The sequence below is a fragment of the Myotis daubentonii genome, chromosome 3, assembly GCF_963259705.1.
Source record: "Myotis daubentonii chromosome 3, mMyoDau2.1, whole genome shotgun sequence".
Taxonomy (NCBI): domain Eukaryota; kingdom Metazoa; phylum Chordata; class Mammalia; order Chiroptera; family Vespertilionidae; genus Myotis; species Myotis daubentonii.
Genome location: NC_081842.1, coordinates 98,587,317 through 98,610,237, shown reverse-complemented (window position 1 = coordinate 98,610,237; position 22,921 = coordinate 98,587,317). Strand labels below are relative to the sequence as shown.

Genomic DNA, 22,921 nt, shown 5'->3' with positions numbered 1-22,921 from the left:
CCAAAAATATTTTGATATCATTTTCTCAGATATTTTCTAAATTACAGGTAAAATTTATAAGCAATGTTTTAAGATAAATTTTAAAACTATATCTTTAGAGAAAAATTTCATCTGTAATTAATTGAACACTTAAATAAACTGTTTAGAATACCATCCTTGAAATCACAAAAGATTGTACCTTTAATTTGGCAAACTACTTTAACCTATAATTAAACAAAGTGTTTCCAGACAGTAGTAGAATTCCACTAGTCCTTGGCGAGTTGGTTAAATTTAATGGCCTAAACAAGTAAACCAAATTGCTTGGAAAGTGAAGAAACACAGCTGCTTAAAGAACACATATTATAAGGAGAAAAAAATAGGTGAAAATAATATTTGTAAGTGTGCTTTCTATGTCAGAATCTGAAACTAATCTGAAATTCCTACAGGCTTTGGCATCTGACCACATTTGTTCATTTTCTAGTTATAATAGTTCTGGTTGGTATACTGTATTGATAATTTGAATTATGAGGTGCAGCTTTTTTGGTTGATTACTCAAATTTCTGAGACTTTCAACTCTCTGGAAGTCTGCTCTGACTGAAGGATCATGGATCTTAAACAGCAGCATACACAGACGTCAGGTTTTGGCTCACTGAATTTCAAGAGCTGGTGGGATTCCACATGGAAGGCTGCTTAGGCAGATCTGCTAGGCATTCCTCTGTAGTCTATAGTCTAATGTTGCTTTGGCTGAAACTAGCATTTTGGTGGGACTAGATTTGGGGGAATACATTCAAAACTGTTTTAGAGAAAATCTATTTGGTAAAATAAAAATCAGAAGGCCAGAATCAACTCAAAAGATTTAAGGCTACTGACAATCAAGAGACAACACTAAACAGAATAAAACACCAACATTGTACTTTGCCAAAACTGTATAAGATTATTCTGATGTTTTACATATGTTAGGACTTTTACTCATACTGAAGTTTTTTACATTACTTAGAGGAAACTTGAAAATTTTTTAGTATATTGTTTCCTAAAGTGCCAAAAATCATTTGGTGAACTAGAAGAGATTTAGCCTTATCTCTGCATCCAAACATTCTTGCACCCTCTCTGCAATACTTAAGTCAGTTTACAGTTTACACAGAGTTGTAAGGACTTTAGTAGGAATTGCAACTAGGTGTCTCAAGGAATCCAGGCAAAAATTGGCATGCAGACTAAAATTATAAAGCTCCATAAAGGTATACACTGAGTGGCCAGATTATTATGACCACCTGACGTTTGTAGGCAAAATAGCCATACACTGCGTTGTATGGAATATGGAAGCCGAAGTCCTGTTCGAACACCTTTCCTGTCTGCAGTTACCAAGATAAAACGTATCCAATTCGCACAGGAACACAAGGATTGGACAGTCGAGCATTGGAAAAAAGTCATGTGGTCCGATGAATCACGTTTCCAGTTGCATCATGCAGATGGCAGAGTGAGAATTTGGCAGAAACAGCATGAAAGCATGCACCCCAAATGCATGAGTACAAGCCTTCAAGCTGGTGGGGGCAATGTTATAGTTTGGGGCATGTTTTCCTGGCATGATTTGGGCCCTTTAATTTGTATAGAACAATGTCTGAATAGCACAACATACCTAAGTATCATTGCTGACCAAGTTCATCCTATCATGTTGATGGCGTATCCCAATGGAGATGGCTTCTTCCAACAAGATAATGCGCCATGCCACAGTGCTCATATTGTGCAGGAGTGATTTCAAGAACATGAAGGAGACTTTACCTTGCTTAGGTGGCCCCCACAATCACCAGATCTCAATCCAATTGAGCATTTGTGGGACGAAATTAAAAGAGCCATCAGGCAGCTGGTTCCACAGCCATCAAATCTCACAGAACTGGACAGTGCTATTCATCAGGCATGGTGTCAGATTCCTCGCATCACCTTTCAACATCTCCTGGAGTCAATGCCAAGAAGAATCACCACAGTATTGAAGGCAAAAGGTGGCCCAACGAAGTACTGATGGGGTGGTCATAATAATCTGGCCACTCACATTCAAATATATCCCACGTTCAAAAGCTGTTAAATTGCGCTGTTTACCCGTATCTTCAGAAAAAAATCACTTCTACTGTCGTGGTAAACAACCTGCTTCCCTATTTATAATGTACATTTATATGGTCTTTTCATTTATTTGGGACAGTTGAAATTTTTATCACATAAACAGTTTCTTATTTTCCTTTTCCATTATTGTTTTAATGACTAAATATATCCAGAGTTCAGGCAGGTATACAAATAACAATCAGAACCAGAACACCCAGTACTTAATGAGTATAGAGTGTGCTACCATTTACAATGACAGTTAACATGTATTTCTCACTGGATCCCCACAATGAAACCATGAGCCCATATAGGGATTATCAGACAATTCATCTCACAAATGGAAACAATGGAATTTTTAGAGATCAAAATGTCCATAAGGTCATGAATTTAATAGATATTGAAATCTGAAGTTATAATGTGATCTTGTAATGCCTACGATTCTATTTTATTCTACTAATCCAGAATAAATATTTACTATGTTTCCATCATAAAATTTGAAAATAAAGGAGGCTAGGCCATAAATTTACTTTTTAATTCAATTCCTCAGTCCTGTGATTAGATTATAGATTTATACCGATTTAACTTAAATTTAAATAATGGCTAACATTTTTATTTCTTAAAAAGGCTAACATAAATAGTGTGTATTATTTCATGTAAGATGGACAAAAAAAATCTGGTTCACTACACCAGATTCCTTTGACCTTTGTACAACAGAACTACATATTTATTTTGCAGGAACACAAATTTAACTTCTCAGGGAAAAGGGGCTCTATGACATCAGCTGCATTAAGTATGTTCATTTCCTCTAGGGGAGGAGAGAGGAAAAGGAAGCAGCAGGCAGTGAACAATGAAAGAAATTGGAAAACCAGAGGAAACCACTAATCGAAGGAAGGGAGGAGGAGCAGATGGCTTAGGAAGGAGACATGTGGGAATTTCGGTGAAAGGAAGCCATTGGCAAGGAGAGGGCTGAATGCCAAATTTGCGAAGGATCAGGAGGACACTGGGGATTTGGGTGGGATGTGAATCAGCTGCTATTTACCTAAATATCACACCAACAAGGGAAATCAAAGAAACCTATAAAGACACGCAGGAAACAGAAAAGTACTGGAATAAGAACTGATGACATGTCACATTTTAACAATTGTACCTCTTTAGCATGGGAATAGGAAGTGTTAAATGATTTTTTTATATACAACTGAATTTTTCTCCAAGTTTCACTATGATTTTCTCATCCTTAACTTGCTTATGACAGAAATTACATACTTAAAACTGTTCTACTTATTTTAACTACTTTTCACTTACCTTGTATGAATGTGATTTCTCATTCACATATAAAGCAATTCCTTTAAGCTATCCAGGCTTAGGGTGACCAACTGTCCCAGTTTTCCCGAACCCAGGGTTTTTCCCAGAACTAAGGATTTTCAGTGCTAACACAGGGCAGTTCCCAGCAAAGCAGGATGGCTGATCATCCCACCTAAGTAAAAACCTAAAGAAAAAGCTACTAAATATGCTGGCTCAGCATGTTAAAGCACATTAATGCTGTAAAATTTTTTGCACACATCTCAAAGAAGAATAAATTAAATCTTAATACACTTACATGATAAGTAGGTGATATTGACAATGACATGGTTTCTGGTTGGACTATGGCTTTGATAGAAATAACTTATAATAAAATTACTTTCCCATCACCAAGTTATTCTTTTCAATTAAGTAAACGAAAAACAAAATCTGTTAAGACACATAGAATATTTGTAGCATGCTATGTTCAGGACAGGTAGGAAAAACAATAAAAAAAATTCAAGACACAGCTTATAACAAGGAATAACACAAGTCATTAAAAAATGCTTATGTCACAAAGCCACATACATAGAGGATAAATAAAGCATGTAAGAATTTCAAACATGAAAAGATGAATGTCTTTTAAGCTCTGCTATCTAAAATATTAAAATAAAATTATCTCTATGTATAAAAGCCTAAGTGACAGTCCGACTGGTAACTAGGATGCACACTGACCACCAGGGGGCATATGCTCTGACTGGTAGCTATGATGTGCACTGACCACCAGGGGACAGATGCTCAACACAGGAGCTGCCAAGCTATGGTAATTCGCAGCTTTGGTTCTCGAGTGACGCACCCAGAACCAGAGAGGAGGGAGCCCAATTCGGGGGTGCATCACCCGAGAACCACCCTCTCACAATCCAGGACCCCTCGGGGGATGTTGGAGAGCCGGTTGTGGCCCAATACCTGCACGCCAGGCCAACGGACCCCACTGGTGCACGAATCCGTGCACCGGGCCTCTAGTACATGATAAATGACACTCAAAGTTTATTATGAAGAAAATAACTCTAAAATTTCAGAATGAAGTTCAGATAGATCTCACTATTTACATTGTATTGTTATTGTGTTAGGTTTTTTTTTAAAGATTTTTTATTTGTTCTAGAGAGGAAGGGAGAGTGAGATAGAAACATCAATGATGAAGAGAATCATTGATTGGCTGCCTCTTGCACATCCCACACTGGTGATCAAGCTCAGAAGTCAGGCATGTGCGCTGACCAGGAATTGAACTGTGACCTCCTGGAATCGAACCATGACCTCCTGGTTCATGGGTCAACGCTGATCCACTGAGCCACGTCAGCTGGGCACTGTGTTAGTTTTTAGCTATATTTTACTGTATCTATATAAAATTGCCAAGCCACTACATAAATAATGTTTTATTTTTTTATTGATTTTAGAGAGTGAGAGAGAAAAAGAGAGGAAGGGAAAGTGAGAGACAGAGAGAGTGAGAAACTTCAATTTGTTGTTCCAATTGTTCATGCATTCATTGGTTCTTTTTTTTTTAAACTAGCAGCTTTCATTTCATTTTATTTTTAATCTTTATTGTTGATAGTATTACACAGGTCCTCCTTTTCTCCCCATTAACTTCTTCCAGCCTGCTCCCTCTCCAACCACCAATCCCTTACTAGCCCATTGTATGTGTCTACAGGTTATGCATATATGCATACGAGTTCATTGGTTGATCTCTTCCCACCCACCATCCCCTGCCTTCCCTCTGAGGTTCAACAGTTTGTTCATGTCTCTGGTTCTTGTATGTGCCCTGACAGGGATCAAACCCACAACCTTGCTGCATCAGGACAATGATCTAACCAACTGAACTACCCAGCCAGGGCCAATAATATTTTCTTTAACTCAGTTTCCCATTATTATACACTTTCTCTTAATTCCTTAATTTTTCAGCAATAACTTTTGAAATGTGTACAACTGATAATATTAAACCTGGCTAATCTGCAATTTGGATACTTAACATTCAGTTGATTAACTGACTTATAAAATTCCTTTTAATATAAATCCTCTTTCCCTAAATGCCACACGGTGACCAATTATCATCCTCTTTAGATAATCTTTTAATATATTTTAATGTAAGATTTCTATAGTCCAGAATAAATAATTTTAGTTTATCTGAACTATAATCTTTAGTCAAACTTGACCATTTCTATGCCATCTTTTGTGAAACTACTAAACGTCAAATTTTATAGATCTTTTATATGTTATACTTTTCACTACTGGACATGATATGGACTAATTCTCATATTCGAAACTTAGTTTAAAGACCACCATACCGCCACTGTGTGAACTGAAGTATCCAGACCCTTGTAAACTTAAAGATAATATTTCACAGTGGGAACTAAGAGTTCCTGTCATTCTGATTTAAAATTTGCATTGGTAGCAAATCAGAGTCCTTATGTATGTAGCAAAATCTATAGGACCCTATACGAAATGTTATCAGGGAACAAAAGCCAGTTGCCCCATAATTGTCCCTCCAATTTGGAGTTAACCACTACATTAGTGAAATTTCAGCATTTCTCTGACAGAGTCGTTGTCAGAATTAAGTGGGACAATATATATAAAGTGCTTAGAATAGGATCTGGTGCATAGTAAGTGCTACATTAAGTGTTCACTATCATCAATCACCATCATCCCACCATCATTGTCGTCAGTTGTCATCATCATCATCATCATCATCATCTTCTTCTTCTTTATCTTCTCCAGAAGACTGAATTGACTGATGTAAGTGTGCCATAATGGAAAAAAAGTGGCTTATTGAGTTTTGACACATTTGTTTGAAAAATCTCAAAAAAATGGAGTGTTATTTTTCTACTTGTTTTCATGGTAGACTTAAGCAGAAGAGCTTGCAACATTTCATAAACATTTGCAGCATATTTACTATGTTCCAGGTATTGAGAAATTACTATTGTTTCTATACATATTCATTTACTAATCCAAATCAAAAGGTTTAATTGCTAGCCATAAATCATCAGATCTCATATATAAATACATACAACTATCATTTGTTTTATTAAATTATGGTATCAATTTGCTATCCCAATTTACAATATGTTGATGTACACCATATAGTTGCTATTGTTTTAGGTACTATTGGATAGCTTAATATTTTAAGTTAGGAATACATTTGTTCTTATGCTTATAATAAGTAATTAAAGTTTTATTTATAAACTATGCTCTATGAGTAGTTGGCTATATTTCCTTCCATCTCTATGCATGCCATTCCTGAAGGATGTTCATCTCAGAGACCCAGTAGAAAGCTTTGGGAAACTGATGCCTCGGACTTTGTGCAATTGTGTGTGATTCCAAAAATGGTGCTTATTTATAACACACTTAACTTTCCACTAAGGTAACAATATTAAAATCACCCAGGTCAACAAATACTAGTATAAAGTAAGTGGCAAATTTGAAAATAAATTTAACACCTTTTTACAATGTTTTGGCATCAGCAACTTTCTCTTCCTTCATTACCAATGACTATTCATTCCATTCAGAAATCCAAAAATCATACTGAAACTTTTATTGGACTTTTTTGGGTCTACCTGTCAGATTTTATTCAACATAATCCTTTTATATAATTAAGGCCTTTTATAGTATGGGAAAGTATTTGTGATGTCAACTTTCAACTGTATTTAACTTTCTCATTAATTCAAGGACAGTGTTAGGTTTTATTTTTGAACATGAAATTTTTTTTCAATATCTGGTATTACTTTTCTTCTCAATAGTCTAATTTTGACAACCTTACACAATAAGGTCAGTACAATATTTCCAAAATGTAATGTAATAAAATAAGTATATAACTTTTGTAAGGTGTATCTAAATATTCTATATAAAAAAAGTCTTTGGTCCTCTGATATATCTTTATGAGAAAATTTCATTTATTAATAATAATGGTTATGACTAAGTCTCAGACATCTGAAGTAAATCTATTTAATCCAGCCTGCCAGTTAAATAAACTACTTCTAATTCTAACTCTAAATATAAATACTTACATTTAGAGAAAAGATAAACATCATCTAAGGCCTCCAAATTATTCTCAGAAACGTGTGCCAGAAGAGTTCTAAAAGATTCTTCTTCATGTAGAAAAATAAGAAAATGCTATTTATATATCCCTGGTTTGTAATCATCATAGATCTAAAATTTGTCTCAGAATCCAGGTCAATGTAAAAAAATAAATGACTTAACATCAAAAAATACAGGTGCAGCTACAATGCAATTACATATTTCCCCTTTTTGGTAGGGTGTGTCTTTGTTCTCACAGCTGGGAGAGTCATACTTTAAATTTTCAACAAAGAAAGCCACCACATTAAAGAACTCTAGAAATTCCTATAACTAAAACTGTAGCAATAACCATGCAATCTTCACTTGCCTTTCATAAGGATATTATGGACTTTAATCTCTTGTTCGTCTGAACTCAACATATTTGGCAAAGTATGTGAATAATAGAAATGAAAACAAACCTTAGGAAAGAAGACTCACATAAAATATCTAATAACTAACATCTCTTAAGAATTTACTGTCAATTAAAAAAATAGAAATAATATTGGGTATTCTGTTTCTATTTTAAGTGTTTCCTTTGATTAGTTTTAATTTTGCCCAAAGGAAGAAAATAAAACAAAAACAATTACGATCTAAATACTGTCATTTTAAACCTAAACTGCTGATTTTTAATCTATTAATTTCCCGGCATATATAAATGTGCATTTTACCTCTAGTGTTTTATCAGTTTAACAGTCATAATTTACACAAAACACACAGATGGTCTCAGAAATATTAAAAGTTTCAGATGTTACAACTTCCTAGCATATGGAACACTATTGTGAATCATCATTTTGGAATCATTTGAACGATTTTAAAATTATTTAGACATTAACATCTTGGCATCATTTCATAGTCATAGGTTACATTGCAACTTTAAATTGTTTTATTTCTAATTGGTGGTGGTTCTTATAATATTGACTCTAAAACTACTAATATGCGGAGGAACTGGTACTGGTGTTGACAGGATAGCACCTTCTAGACAGCAAAAGGCAAATGAAGATCCTATAGTAATTTAATCATTAATGCATAAATCTTAACATTTATTCAAATTCAGTATATGATACAAAATGATATTTCAAGATTTTTTATTTTAATAAAATTTATTAGAGTGGTTTTAAACTGTTAATGTCACAAAAATGCAGATACAAAATAAAACACACACCCCCAAACCAAAAGCTTTCTGGTGAATTCCATTCTCCCATTTTTCAATAATATGTACATGCTGATGATTCCCATATTCCTCAAAATGAGCTACATTAGTCTGTGGTAAGAACTACTCTGTGACTTAATACAAGAAAGATTTATTTCTCATTCATTCTACATGTCCATCATGGGGAGCCAGATGTGGAGTGGAAAGTTCTGGGACACGTGACTCTGGGGCCCAGGCTCTTTGGGTGGCCTTCCTGTTGTAGCTTCACTACCTGGAACATGTGGCCTCCTTGGAGGCCACATGGAAAAGAGCGTGCTGGAGGCTCCCTCACTAGTATTCAATATCTTTAATTTCCACTCACAGCCCATGAAGCTGAACTAGTCAGAGTGGCCTGCCCTACAGCGAGGAAGCTGGGAAGCAAAGGCTTTCATCTGCCCAGAAGGAGGGGAGGATTGCACAGCAGTAAGTACTCGTTATATTCACCACAACACAATTTGTTCTCCAGCCTCAACCTCAACTCTGAATTTCTGACTCATGTTTCCACTGCCTATTTGACAGTTGTGGATATCTAATAAGAACTTCAAAATTACAATGTCTGAAACTGAGCTCTTGATAACTTCTTCCCCGAATCTCCTTTTTCTATAATTAATGACAGCTCAGTTAATAGCATCTCTATCTTTTCTGCTGCTCGGACCAATGCATAAAGGTAATCCTTGATTCTCCTCTTTTTCTAACAAGCCATGTTCAATCTGTTAGCAGATTCTGACAGCTGTTGCTTCACAGCAGATCCAGGCTGTAACCACTGCTCTCCCTCCCCTCCTAGCAGACGGATCCAAACCACCATTTCCCTTTTGCGGAGATTACGGAAAATGCTCCCAACTTGTCTCCCTACTTCTGCCATTATCACCTTCCATGGATTCTGCTAAAACCCCTCGATGCTTTATACGTCTCTTGGGGAAAAGCCAAACTATTTTCAAGGACTGTAAGGTACTACACAGTCTGGTTTGTTATCTCTGATGCCATCTGCTCCAAATCTCAACTTTCCTCAATGCACACCATCCGCTTTGCTCTTTTTTTAATCCGTTAGGTATGCCCTACAATAGGATCTTTAACCTTATAGTTTGTTCTACTTAGAACACTTTCCCAGATACCTGGAAAGTTCCCTCCCTCAATTTTTTACTGGTCTCTATGTGAAGCATTCTCTGGTCATCCTATTAAACACTGAGATTCTTCCCATTCCTATCTGTCTCGTCCTGCTCTACTTTATTGTTTATAGAACTTACTATAGCCTAATGTACCATATGTTATACCATCTATTTTAGTTTTATCTGAATACTCAGTCACAGAATATAAACTCCAGAAGGGCACTCATTGGGAGCTGTTCAATGCTGCATCGCCAATGCTGAAATTTTTATTTTATTGATTTTTTTTTAAGAGAGAGAGAAGAAGGGAGAGGGAGAGAGAGAATGATGAGAAACATCATCAATCAGCTGCCTCCTGCACGCCCCCAACAGGGGATCGAGCCCACAACCCGGGCATGTGCCCTGACCGGGAAATGAACCAGGGGCCTCTTGGTTCCTGGCTCGATGCTCAACCGCTGAGCCACACCTGCTGGGTGCCAATGCAGAAATCTTTAACATTAATTTGTATTAAACACAAATTGGTCACCAGGAAAGACATGAGGGAGAAAGATAATCGTTTTAGTGTGTATGAATCATTAGGTCAGAGAAATGAGTTATAGGCAATTATCATTAATTGACTTAAAATGTTTTTTCAAAAACAGTATTATCTTGATTGTGCATACATCTAAAGGAATCTGTTAACAGTAATAAAAGAAACATTTGTTCCATTCCCCTGTGCTCTTGACTTCATTTCCCAAAACCAATGTTTCCACATACAGTTCACTTTGTAGAACTATAAAAGAATGCTTAAAAGTAGAGCTAGGCTATTCTTACCCCAATTCCTCAAATTATAAAAACCCTTTGAGATATTCATTTTTATTCAGTTCAGTACAGAAAAAACACTTGATTTTCTTTCAAGGTCCCTAAAACTTTGTCTACCATAAACACCTCTACTTTCTTCACTACTTAATTCTCATGCTAATCTATAAATAAATAGTGCAAGCATTTATTAGGAATATGTGGTCTGTGTTATAACCTTGTTCTTCTACAAGTATAGCACACAGATTCTCCAGGGTAACTTGGCCAATGACTTCACAATGGACAGAGAGTGTGTGCAGAACAAAGAAAATGCCAAAGGGAAATACTGTACAATCATAGGGTCAACAAGAGCTTGGTTATTTAGGTGGCTTAGTAAATACCTTTCACAATACAAAAATGCAAAGAAAAAGCAGTCACAGAGAATCACTGATGGCCAGAGGAAAATGCATCATTACTTACTACAGATCTATTCTGCTTATATCACAATAGAATTTTAAATCCAATAATCTAGTCACATGATTTTATTTTGGGAATGAGTAAATCCATCACTAGGCATCATTCAGATGAGATTTTATTGTTCAGAAACAATATTGAACTATTCTATAGAACAGAAAAGCAATTTAAAAAGCAGAAACAGAAAAAATCCGGAAGTGACTTTTAGGAGGCCTACTGGAAACATACTCTACGAATGACCTGATATTTTTAAAAATAACTTTTATTGTAACACATGGAAATCTGATATACCCTGAGTTATGATGATAACTAAGTCATACATAAAACTATCTATTAGTTAACTTTTAGACATTAACACATAAATTATATTTTTCTTTTACCAATCTTCAAACTGACATGCATTATTCTCACTTATTTTCATGTTAATACAGGGAGAATTAAAATATGCTTATTTTAAAATAAAAATAAAACTGGGAGATATTGCAACCTTTTATTTTAAAAAACAAACAAAAAAACTTCACTTTTCTCTTTTCCTTTGGTGGAGATATATACAGCGAACTCTGGAAGTGACCCCACTGCTGAACTCGGTACTCACAGTTATCCTCTCATCTTTGTCGTCCAGTGGAGAGCCATCTTTCTTCCAAGAAATGGTGGGCTCAGGATGGCCTCGTGGCGGCTGGCACTCCATCACTGCGGGCTCCCCCACTGCCACCATGACATCAGAGGGATTTTGTCTGAAGTCATCCCGTAGTACTGCAGGGACAAGAGTAACTCATTATAGGCAATAGTAGACACACAGTCCTTATCACTGCAGTTCAGCAAAAGAGACATTCATTATAATAAACTACTACAGATAGCTATCTCCATGCATCTTGGAGAATCTATACCTACTTATAGACATATGCAATTTAATGGAGATATCAGAGCTTACGCATACACAGCAGGGGAAGTTGGATATTCTTCATAGGCCAATGTGAAAGAGTATTTTGCTGCTTAGTTCCCTCACAGTTTGGATTTGGCTTATCGTTAACTTGCTTTCTTCTCTGACTGCATTTTCTCATCCATGTGCTAGTGAATACAACAGAATCTTGCTTTTACTTACATAACACATTAGGATGATGCTTCCTATTATTAAATGAATTACATACACATGTAAACCAAAATATTAAAAGCAAAAATAAATATATTTCCAAATATTCATTTAATTGAGATATTTTAAAACTATCTCAAATTAATGTATAAGAATATATCATCTTTACAATTTAAATATGCTCATTATAACAACTTTAGACATATTTACAAAGTGAGCATCTTCAAAATACTGTGTTTTTTTCCCGTTAGCACTGAGTGAGGGCAAGTATTAGAAGGTAACAATGATGATAATTGTACTGCTACCAACAATATCACTTTATATCTTCTGTATTTAATGGTTTTGAGTGTGTGTGTGTGTTTTTTTGGGGGGGTAATATTATTTCATTTAATTCTTAAATCTGTTCAGGGTGAGAGACATTATTAACCCTATTTACATTATTAACCCTATACTTTAGAGGAAGAAACGATTTATTACTGGACTACTAATGTAATATTAACATACATAAAATTAGCAGTATTAGTCACTTAGTACCTGTTGGAATAAAATGTGGAAAATAAACCAAATATGCATTTCAAAAATAGTTCACAGAATAAAATTGTCCTGTGTATCTTACTAACATAAAGAAGTCATGCCCTGGCTGAGTGGCTCAGTTGGTGGGAGCATTATCACGTACACTAAAAAGTTGTGGGTTCGATTCTAGGTCAGGACACATACCTGGGATGCAGGTTCCAGCCCCAGTCGGGGCATGTATGGGAGGCAGCAACCGATGGCTGTTTCTCTCTCACATTTATGTTCTCTCTCCCGCTCCCCTTCCTCTCTCTAAACATATCCTCAGGTGAGGATTAAACAAAAATTAAATTAAATTAAATTAAATTAAATTAATCATGAATGATTTGGCATCAGTTAGTATTATACCATAACTCTGTTGTTTACTAGGTAGGCAATCTTGAACACAACCTCTCCCTATTTACAAAGCAGGCAGGGAGATACATACCTCAATACAAAGTCTAAACATGTTAGTATCTTTCTCTTACTCCATTATGCCCCAGTGTACAATAAAATCTGAATAATTTTAGTAATCTAATTTGAGGTAGTACTTAAAATGTTAGTTACTATGTTAAATGCACAGATTTGAAGTGATGCATTTTAAAATCTACTAAAATCTATTAAATTGAATATTTGATACTATAATTTTGTACTGGAATGGGTGTCTTTCCACCCAATGACATTTAAAAATACTTTCATGGAAAACGTACAATACTGTGAAAAACTTGTGCTGAAACTGTTATTTCAAAAGTCACTTAAACTTTGGTTTCAAAACCTCGAACAAACTTAGAGGCTGACAAAACTGTATATTTTTCTCTTGGAATTCTCTACTTTTCCATCCTCTATACCAACTAAGTGTGTGCATAATTTAATTAAGCCTTAACATCCCCTCAGACAAAAGCACTTTTTTCGTATATTGAGATAACTTGGGTACACTATGACCATGTGAACACTGGGAAAGTACTACTTCAAAGAGATGGCTTATGTGCTCGTTTTTGGAAAGAAAAGTAAAAGGAAGAACAGGAAATATGACTGTACCACACTAGTAATTCTAACTTCAACGCTGAACATTATTAATAAAAAACATAGACACAAAGGTAAACCTAGTTGAACTGCTGTTACCACATAATAAAAAAAAGAGTAGGAAGACTTTCACTATTTATAAATTTATATTACAATTAGATGTTACAAATGCACCACAGATAAAACATAAGGTTTATACAAAAAGCAAATGGACAGACTTGTACAGTGTGTGTCTTTGCTGTATCACATTATTAACCTAAGATATCACCATTGAAAAATTTTAAGGCCCTTGAAAAATACAAAAGTAAAATACTTTTCAAGTAAAAATAAATAATTTGCACAATGTTTCTACCTGGTAAAGTTAAAACCAATGGTAACACTATGTCTTCTTTACAAATTGAGATTAGATCTCAAATAAACCAATGAATAATAAAATGTCTTTCAAAAATATCAAAGGTCTAAGTCAGACAAATCAAAATTTCTTTTCAATTTACTGTTATTTGAGTTTTTCAGTATATAATGAAAAGCTAACAAAATGTAATCCATTAAAGATTGTTGCTTAGATAACGTTCATGTAATTATTTTTGCAGCTGTAAAGCATAAAATTCTAGTATTGCCTATGGCTAAAGGCAACCCTGCATACAACTGTGAATTTAAGATTTTTTTTCCCTTTTCTATAAAAGCAACCTTTCTTCCTTAAACTTGTCCTGAACATATTTGGGGAAAAATAGTATGTGTCACATTATAAAATATGAACTTTTAGTTAAATTATCCAATTTTCTTAATTAATGTGTGTATTTAAGTAATTAAAAATTCAATTCATCCCGGCTGATGTGACTCAGTGGTTGAGCCTTAGCCTATGAACCAGAAAGTCACGGTTCCATTCCTGGTCAGAGCACATGCCCAGGTTGTGGGCTTGATCCCCAGTGGGGGGGCATACAGGAGGCAGCCCATCAATGATTCTCTCTCATCATTGATGTGTTTATCTCTCTCTCCCTCTTCCCTTCTCTCTGAAATCAATAAAAATATATTTTTTTGAAAACTAAATTCAAATGATTGGCAGCAGCTTGGCAGAAAGACCAGTGAAATCTGTAAGTATTCTCAAATATGAACCCTTTTTGGAAAAATACCTCTCCTTTTCTTCTCTAACATCCGTACTAATCAAAGCATATATTATGCTAGTATGAAATTGTATGAATAGCATGAAATTCTAAAATTTGGAAGTCACTTTTGAAATTATATTAATATAATTTGAAACAGAGCAAATAACATCTATAATGTGTCCAACTAGATACCACCTAAAATGGTGATAAAACAAACCATAGTTCACTCTAATATTGCTTCCATATTTATGTAATTGTTTCATATTTACAGGTTTTAGATGTAATTTGGCTCAACCATTTCCTAATGTTTTTTATTCTGTTCAATTAGGAGAAGCATAATAAGCTTCAATGACTCTTATAATTTTCTGGGAGCTTTCTTTAAAAAAAATAATTTTTATTGATTTCAGGAAGCTGCCTCCCACACACTCCCCACTGTGGATTGAGCCCACAAACCGGGATATGCCCTCACCCGGAATCAAACCATGACCTCCTGGTTCATAGTTTGAGGCTCAACCACTGAGCACACTAGCCGGGATCCTGGAAGCTTTTGTCTAAAAAATTGGTCAATTGTCCTGGCTAGTGTGGCTCAGTGTTTGGAAGGTAGCCCTGTAACCGAATGGTTGCAAGTTTGATCACCAGGTCAGGGAACAACCTATGTTTTGGTTTTGATCTAGGGGAGGACCATGTGCAGGTGGAGGCAACCAATCAATGATGTTTCTCTCCTTCCCCCTTTCTCTCTTTCAAATCAATAAAAACATATCCTCAAGTGAGGACTAAAAAAAAAAAAAAATTAAAATTAAAAAAAATATTAAAAATTGGTAATAAAAATTATCATTTGAATCAAAACGTATAATCATTTGTGTTTCTAAAAAGTGAAATATAAATTTAATACAATTCGCAGAATATGTAAATATGTTTGTAGAAAAAGATTCTAAAATTCAGTGGCAACTTTGAAATTTATTTGGGTAATATTGAGAAGACAGGAGGCAAAGTGAAAAAATGTTAAGGACAGATTATTTCAAGTATAATGGAGACTCTAATGTTTGTAACACTCTTTAAAAACACTATGGAAAGTTTTAGAACTGAATGAAACATAAGGATATTAAACAGGTAGAGGTCTTTGGCAACATCTAATCCATCCCAAGAAATAGAAGCAACTGAATTCCAAGAAACATTATTAGATTGTGTTATTTGTCAGGAAGAGACCAAAAGAACATGTAGATATCCTGATTTGTAAAGAATTGCTTAAATATACACACACACACACACACACACACACACACACACACATCACCATTTTACCGTAAGAAGCAATTCTCCTATATAATTCACTGTATTTGCAACAAATCCACTCCATTATTGCAGAAGGCTCAGTATTCTGTGGCTGTAACTCAGTGCACTACAGTCTCCTAATTACTCAATATTGATAAGGCTCAAGTGTTTCTAAAATTAATTTTGTTCCCTAATCATGTGGTGAACATCTGTAACTACAATGCCTTCGGCTTCATGAAACACAGAATCTCAATGCAGTCAGGGGCCAAAGGGATATTTCCAAACTTTTTCTTTTGGAAATTAAGAATCTCAGGCTTCTCAGAGGGGAGTGGAGCACACTGCAAAAGTAATAATGATAGTAATGTTAACAATATGATAAAAAATGTTAGCAATGGCCAATGTTTATTGAACCTCTACTACGTACAGAGCCATGCCAAGCATCTACTCACTTAGTCCAAATCACAGGTTATGATAAAGTGAGCTTATTCATTTCATTTTATGGATGAAGAATTTGTAAATATTTAGCAGCAGAGCTAGACCACAGATCTCTAGTCCACCAAGGACTCCTGTCTACAAATGTAGCCACCTATCTGGTCTTAACAAGACAATGTTCACAATTCTAAATAGATGATATAATTTATATATCAGCCTCTTCCCACTGGAAAAGAAGTTCAGTGAGAAATTTCCATTCTGATGGTCAACTGCCTAACTCTGAACACAGTCTGCATTCTTGTGCTTCTGCAAATTTTTCCACATATGGAAGAGGCCAATTCAAACTTTCATGGGCCTGTTAAGAATTACAACTCATCATTCTGATAATGTATGTCATGCTAATTCTTCTCAAAGATTCTACTTTATTTCAGCAACAAAATGACTAAAAATTTTGCACAATAATAAGTGGTTTAATTAAATATGGGCATTTTAATTACTAGCAAGTATCTGGGAAAAACAAGAAGATCAGATGCCAGTGATGGCGAACCTATGACACGCATGTCAGAGGTGACACACGAACTCATTTTTTTGGTTGATTTTTCTTTGTTAAATGGCATTTAAATATATAAAATAAATATAAAAAATGTAAGTCTTTGTTTTACTATGGTTGCAAATATAAAAAAATTTCTATATGTGACACGGCACCAGAGTTAAGTTAGGGTTTTTCAAAATGCTGACACGCCGAGCTCAAAAGGTTCGCCATCACTGTGCAGTACTGAATTTTTATTTATTTTTCTACTAAAAGACTACTTTGTCTATGAAAACTTGCAGCAAATAATAATAAACTGCCAACTCGGAAAAGAAAAAAAATCAATGAGATTCTTTAAAAATAGGGTATATTATAGGAAAGAAATAAATGAAATATATTCCCAAGACAAAGAAACTTTAGAGATGCTCAGCTTAACTTTGTTACAATGGGCCACTTTAATGGCTTTCAAAATTATTAATCACTTACTTAGTCTTTAGTTTTGAGTAGAGAATTACTCACATCTATGACATTGAATGCCCCTGCTGACATAAATAGATGCTATCTAATTTCAAAATAACTACCATCCTTTCATTTAATACATCTGTACTGAGCATGTCCTTTGTGCCTGGGATCATGCTACAACTTTGTTGTTGTCCCTGAAATGAAATTTATATAAATTCTGACATCTGTCAAGTAACAATCTTTACCCTATCCCAAAATGGCAATATAGCAGGGTTTTATTGCAGGTTGTTTTGTATTAAGTTTTGGGAGCAAGATAAAAAAAGTGTGTCATAAATGCTTTTATAACTATTGACATTCCTACACTGTAAGCTCACAGCATTATCCAGAAGCGCAAAGTATTATCTGGGGGTACAAATGTGTTCAAATTCTTTACCATTTCTTAAAATATAATAATAACTCCAAACTTTTAAAAACATTTCAACCAAAAGGGTGATTACACAGAAATACACCTTAATTTGTTGAAGAGGCAAACTAAAATGATATGTAAGAGAACATTTCATCAGGTATTATCCTCTTATACGATCATTACCTAAAGCTAAGGAATTTGATTTTTAAAACGGTGCATGCAAACATCAATTCTGTATAAAGTGAGTAATTAACCATGACCATTTCTTAAAAATACATATTTATTTTTTAAAAAGCTGATACAATATATCTATAAATGCTCTTCAATAATTATGTCATCTCTACTTATGCTTTTTATAGCATGCAACTTTATTTTTAAACATTAAATTATGCTGCGGTTAAGATCTTAGGAGAAAATATGCTAGCAGAAGCACTAATTACTAGAGCTTTGAAGACGTCACAAACCTCCTATGCCCTACCCTAGGAAAGTAGTACTTTTTTCTTTCAAAATATTATACATTCTGAAAAGTTATATATTATGGAAGGATGTCAGACATCCTTCAACAGGAACATGAATAAATAGTGTAGAACATCACAAATAGAGGGAAAAACTCTTGCCAGAATAAAAGTAATTAATAATAATTTATTTGCTGGCTTTCAAAATAATATATACACTCCATTCCTGGTCTTTTAATGGTTAGAATTACATCCAGATTGGGTCCAAGCTTAAACCACATTCCCATTTTACAGAAACATTAACACCATAAGGGCACTTCCAATGAAAAGCCTTCTTGGCTATCTGCGGTCAGTTTTGGTTTCATGATTTCACTTCTGGAATCAGCAACACTTGTATAAGATACTGCTAAGTGTTCATTACAATGGTACTAAGTCATCAAGACAAAGAGAAAGGAAGCTTGGCATACTAGATTTCAGTAATAATCTGTAATGTATTCCAGAGAAAGGTGTATGTCAATAAAGATCAACATATGTATATAGCTAATAGTCAGCAGACTTGAAGTCTGGGAGATTATAAAAAATGTACTGCCAAAGTAAGTTGAGTTGCTCACATCATATGTTCTAACTTAAAGATGTTAGTAGCTTAATATATGTTTGCATTTTACACACTTTAAACTATAAATTAAATAAATTTATTAATGAAAAAGTGCAGCATTCATAAAACACCATTTTATGTTACTATATGTTACTATTTAGGAGTAAAAAAACAGTAGTTTAAGAATCACAACACACATCCTTCCACTATGCTGTGATTTTAATAGATACATTCCCAATGACTCAGTTATTTCCATTCAAAACAAAATGTTTTACACTATATCATGTTAGGGTTATTATGAAGACTAATTATTTAGTGTTTGTACAGGACTTGCCATTTATATGGAGCATTACATCTGCAAAGAAGTATTACTATTAGTCACTGTGAGGAATTGCCAAATTTCTCAGCTGCCAGTACAAATGGAAAGGAGGACAAAGAATGGCATTGATGAGGGTTTCCAAGCGCCAGAGCAAAAGTCACACTTGGGAGTAGCCTGGCAGGTTAAAAAAACACAGACAGATGAGGCTATCTGAGCCAGGGTCCCTGGTTGGGGCAAGACAGACATGTGCTCTTTTACAAAATATAACCTTCTGCTTAGCGCCCTGAACCAAGAGAGTCCTTGATCAAAGGAATATACTTATTAATTTGTTGTCTGGGTTTTTGTATTACAATGCCAGCTCTGTGAGAGCATGGTCTTTGCCTTGATCACTCTACATATCCTGCGTCCAGAACAATGCCCAAGACATAGCCAATGTTTATAATACACCTTCTGCGCGCTAGGTATTATATATGGGACAGTACTAAAACTGGCATGAATCCTGTACTCACAGTGCTCAGTGCAAAGGGGAATAAACAGACAGTACTCAGTCCCACATGTTAATATACAACTATAATTGCAATGTGTGCCCTGAGACAATGCAGAGGATGTGTGTGAGAAACTAAGGAAGAACGTTCTTTAGACTGGCGGTGAAGGAACGCTAAGGATAACAGCTAAGCTGAAGCCTGACACTGAGTAAAACTTGTCCTAGAAAAGTGCACTGCAGGCAGAGGAAATCACTCAGGTTAAAGAAAAACATGGTACAGTAAAAATGGACTTGAAAAGACTTGAACCCTGTGTAGTGGGACAGGTTGACAGCCTTACAACAGGAGGTTGGCAGGGGTAAGGGGCCAGATCTGCTGGACACAGCAGCCATGATCAAGGGTCACCTTTAATTTTAATTCCCATAGGAAGCCACTTCAGTGGCTATTAAGCACAGCTGTCTCAGGATGAAATTATCATATTTAAATATTCATTATAGTTGTTCTTTGAATGAAATGGAAAAGAGACACAAGAATGGAAGTGAAGAGTCCAATTAGGCTACTGCAGTATTAAAGGGAAACTGATCAGGATTTCATACTGTTATGATGACACGATTTGGGGCAAACAGAGACAGAGTAGACGTGTGTGTTGGAGTTAAAATCAAAATGATGTCTTGAAAGGATGAATTGACAAAAAGAAACATGTCAATAATGATACCCAGGTTTTTCTGTGTGTGTTTTTTTTTTAATTTGAGTAATTGAACATGGTATTTTTGAGGTATAGGAGGGTAGATAACAATATACAAATGAACCCTCCCATGAGGAATAATAGGAAAACATATATATGGCATAATTTGAGAGTATAAGGATACTATGAAAACCATTTTATTGATCAAAAATATGGTTTCAAATTCTGCCCCTTAGTATTTAACCTGTTTAGACATTATACTACTATATTCCAAATCTTAATTGCTAACTGATTACCTTTGATCAATTAGTCTGCATTATATTTTTAGGATGACAAATTTTATTTAGTTTGATGCACATCATATAATTTTAACTGATTGAAAAATTAAAACAAAACTAATACATTTTTATTATATAAAAACAAATATGATTAATGGGTATGTGTGATATATACATTCACACACACACACACACAATCACACACAGTAGGTCCTCGGGTTACATCGGAGATACGTTCCTACAGCGCGACGTAACACGATTTTTGCCATAAGTCGGAACCCACCTACATAAGCACCTACACCACTCACATGGAGCACATACACAGCAGTAATGAAGTGAAACAGTAAAAAAAATTAGAAGAAAGATAACAATTCCTGACCTTTACTTGTGGTAAATAAATAATAAAACAACAAAAAGCACATATGTACATATGTTGAAATGATGGAACTTTCTTTTTATAAAAATAAATGGGAGATGGCGGCGTAACCACAAAAGGACGTATATTGAGTCCAACGTAACCAGAGGACTGTCTGTATATGGCCACTAATAACTTAGCAGCAAATTATAATAAAAATTCACTTAGTCATTGAGTTTGGACAATAAAAACAACTCAAAACATTATAGGGTATTTCTCAGGACTGCCATGGATTAAGCGGAGACTACTATTTAAGTGTAAGAGAATCAATGACATGTTAAATGCCAGTACATAATTAAAATAATCAGAGGGTTCACATTGTCAGAGGTTTGCAAACTCTAAAGCATAATCACGTTCCCTGGAAAATGCTGGATCACACAATTCATGAGAATTCATTCATTCAGTAAAAGCATTAGGTATTGTGTTAGGAGGTGGTGGCTAATAAGATAAACAAGACAGGTCTTAAAGGACTTATTTCAGGGTGTGCTGATGTTTGTGGGTATGGGCGTTTTTGTCCCTTTTTTCCCATTTGTCACAGAGTGCTTTGTAATCAATTAAAATTTGAGACAAAAGTTTAAGATACAAAATAGATAAAAAGCAATACTGTTTCACTTCCCCACGTGGGGCTGTCCTGCAGAAATATTAACTACAAAGGAAAGTTTAAATAAATTTCCCTAGCTCCTAAAGCTTTATTCTATGCAGCTAGTAATTGATAAATTGGGATTTGGAACTGAATTCAGCTGGATACCAAAGCCTGCACTTTCAGTACTGAACTCCACTGGCCCCTAGAAGAGAGACTGTCAGACCTGAGCATATCCTTGGCAGTGCATAAAACAACTTCACTGTGGTACATTTTAAAATACACTTGTAACAAGAGAATAAGAAGCTAGGAAAATTACTGGGTACGTAGAATAGTGAAACTAAGACAAGTAAATTAAACAAGGTCAAACAGTTTGGCCAGCTTGCTGCCAGTTTCAGCAAGACTTTTATCATCCCCAACCAAGGACACTTGAGAGCAAATGGCTAATGTCTCCCCTTCCTAACCAGAGAATACATAGTTTAAATAACCATGGAACTGCTAAGGAGAGAAGAAGGGGGAAGGACACAAGGGGATTTTATCTCACTCACTAAACAAAAAAAAAAGTCAGCCAGCTTAAGACTTGCCAAGATAAGCAGGTGTATGTACAAACATCCCAAGAAAAGCCACAACAGAGTAAAAGAGGGACCTTGAAATCTAGTCAGTGCCCAAGATATCTGGCAGAGGGACCATGAAACCTGCAGACAGAAAAGTATAAAAACCCTTGAACTTTCACCAGGCTCACACTCAGATTAGCTGAGAGCCCATCTGCACTTTATGCCAGATGTATTTTGATAAATTTGCTTGCCTTGCTTCTTCCTGTTTTTCTTTTTTGCTCTTATTTATATTTTCAAATTTAATTTATTCCACCATCTTTTATCCTTTCTATGCCCTCTACAACCTCCACCCTTCCTCCTTCACCTCCCGAAATCACCACATTGCTGTTCACAAGTTCTCACTCTCATTTTTTCTCTTTTTTTTGCTCAATCCCTTCCTCCTTAGCCCCAGCCCTTCTATCCCAAGCTATCTATCTGCTCTCCATCTATTTAGCTTGGTAGTTCAGTTTCTTCATTAAATTCCACATATGAGTGAAATCATATGGTATTTGTCTTTCTCTGACTGGCATGTTTCTCTTACTTAGCATAATGTTCTCCAGGTCGCAAAGGTTAAAATTTTCTTTCTTTTTACAGCAGAGTAGTATTGTATTTTGTAAAGGTACCACAAATTTTTATCCAGTAATCTACTGATGGACAC

The 22,921-nt window shown here is 35.1% G+C and overlaps 1 protein-coding gene across 1 annotated transcript in view; it reads right to left on the bottom strand.

Moving 5' to 3' along the window:
• The window catches only part of ROBO1 (roundabout guidance receptor 1), a 455,516-nt gene that overhangs the window by 142,975 nt on the left and 289,620 nt on the right, over positions 1-22,921 (bottom strand). The window contains exon 3 of the mRNA XM_059688081.1: positions 11,591-11,748. Coding sequence (XP_059544064.1) covers positions 11,591-11,748 — 158 coding nt within the window. The remainder of the gene's footprint in view (positions 1-11,590; positions 11,749-22,921) is intronic.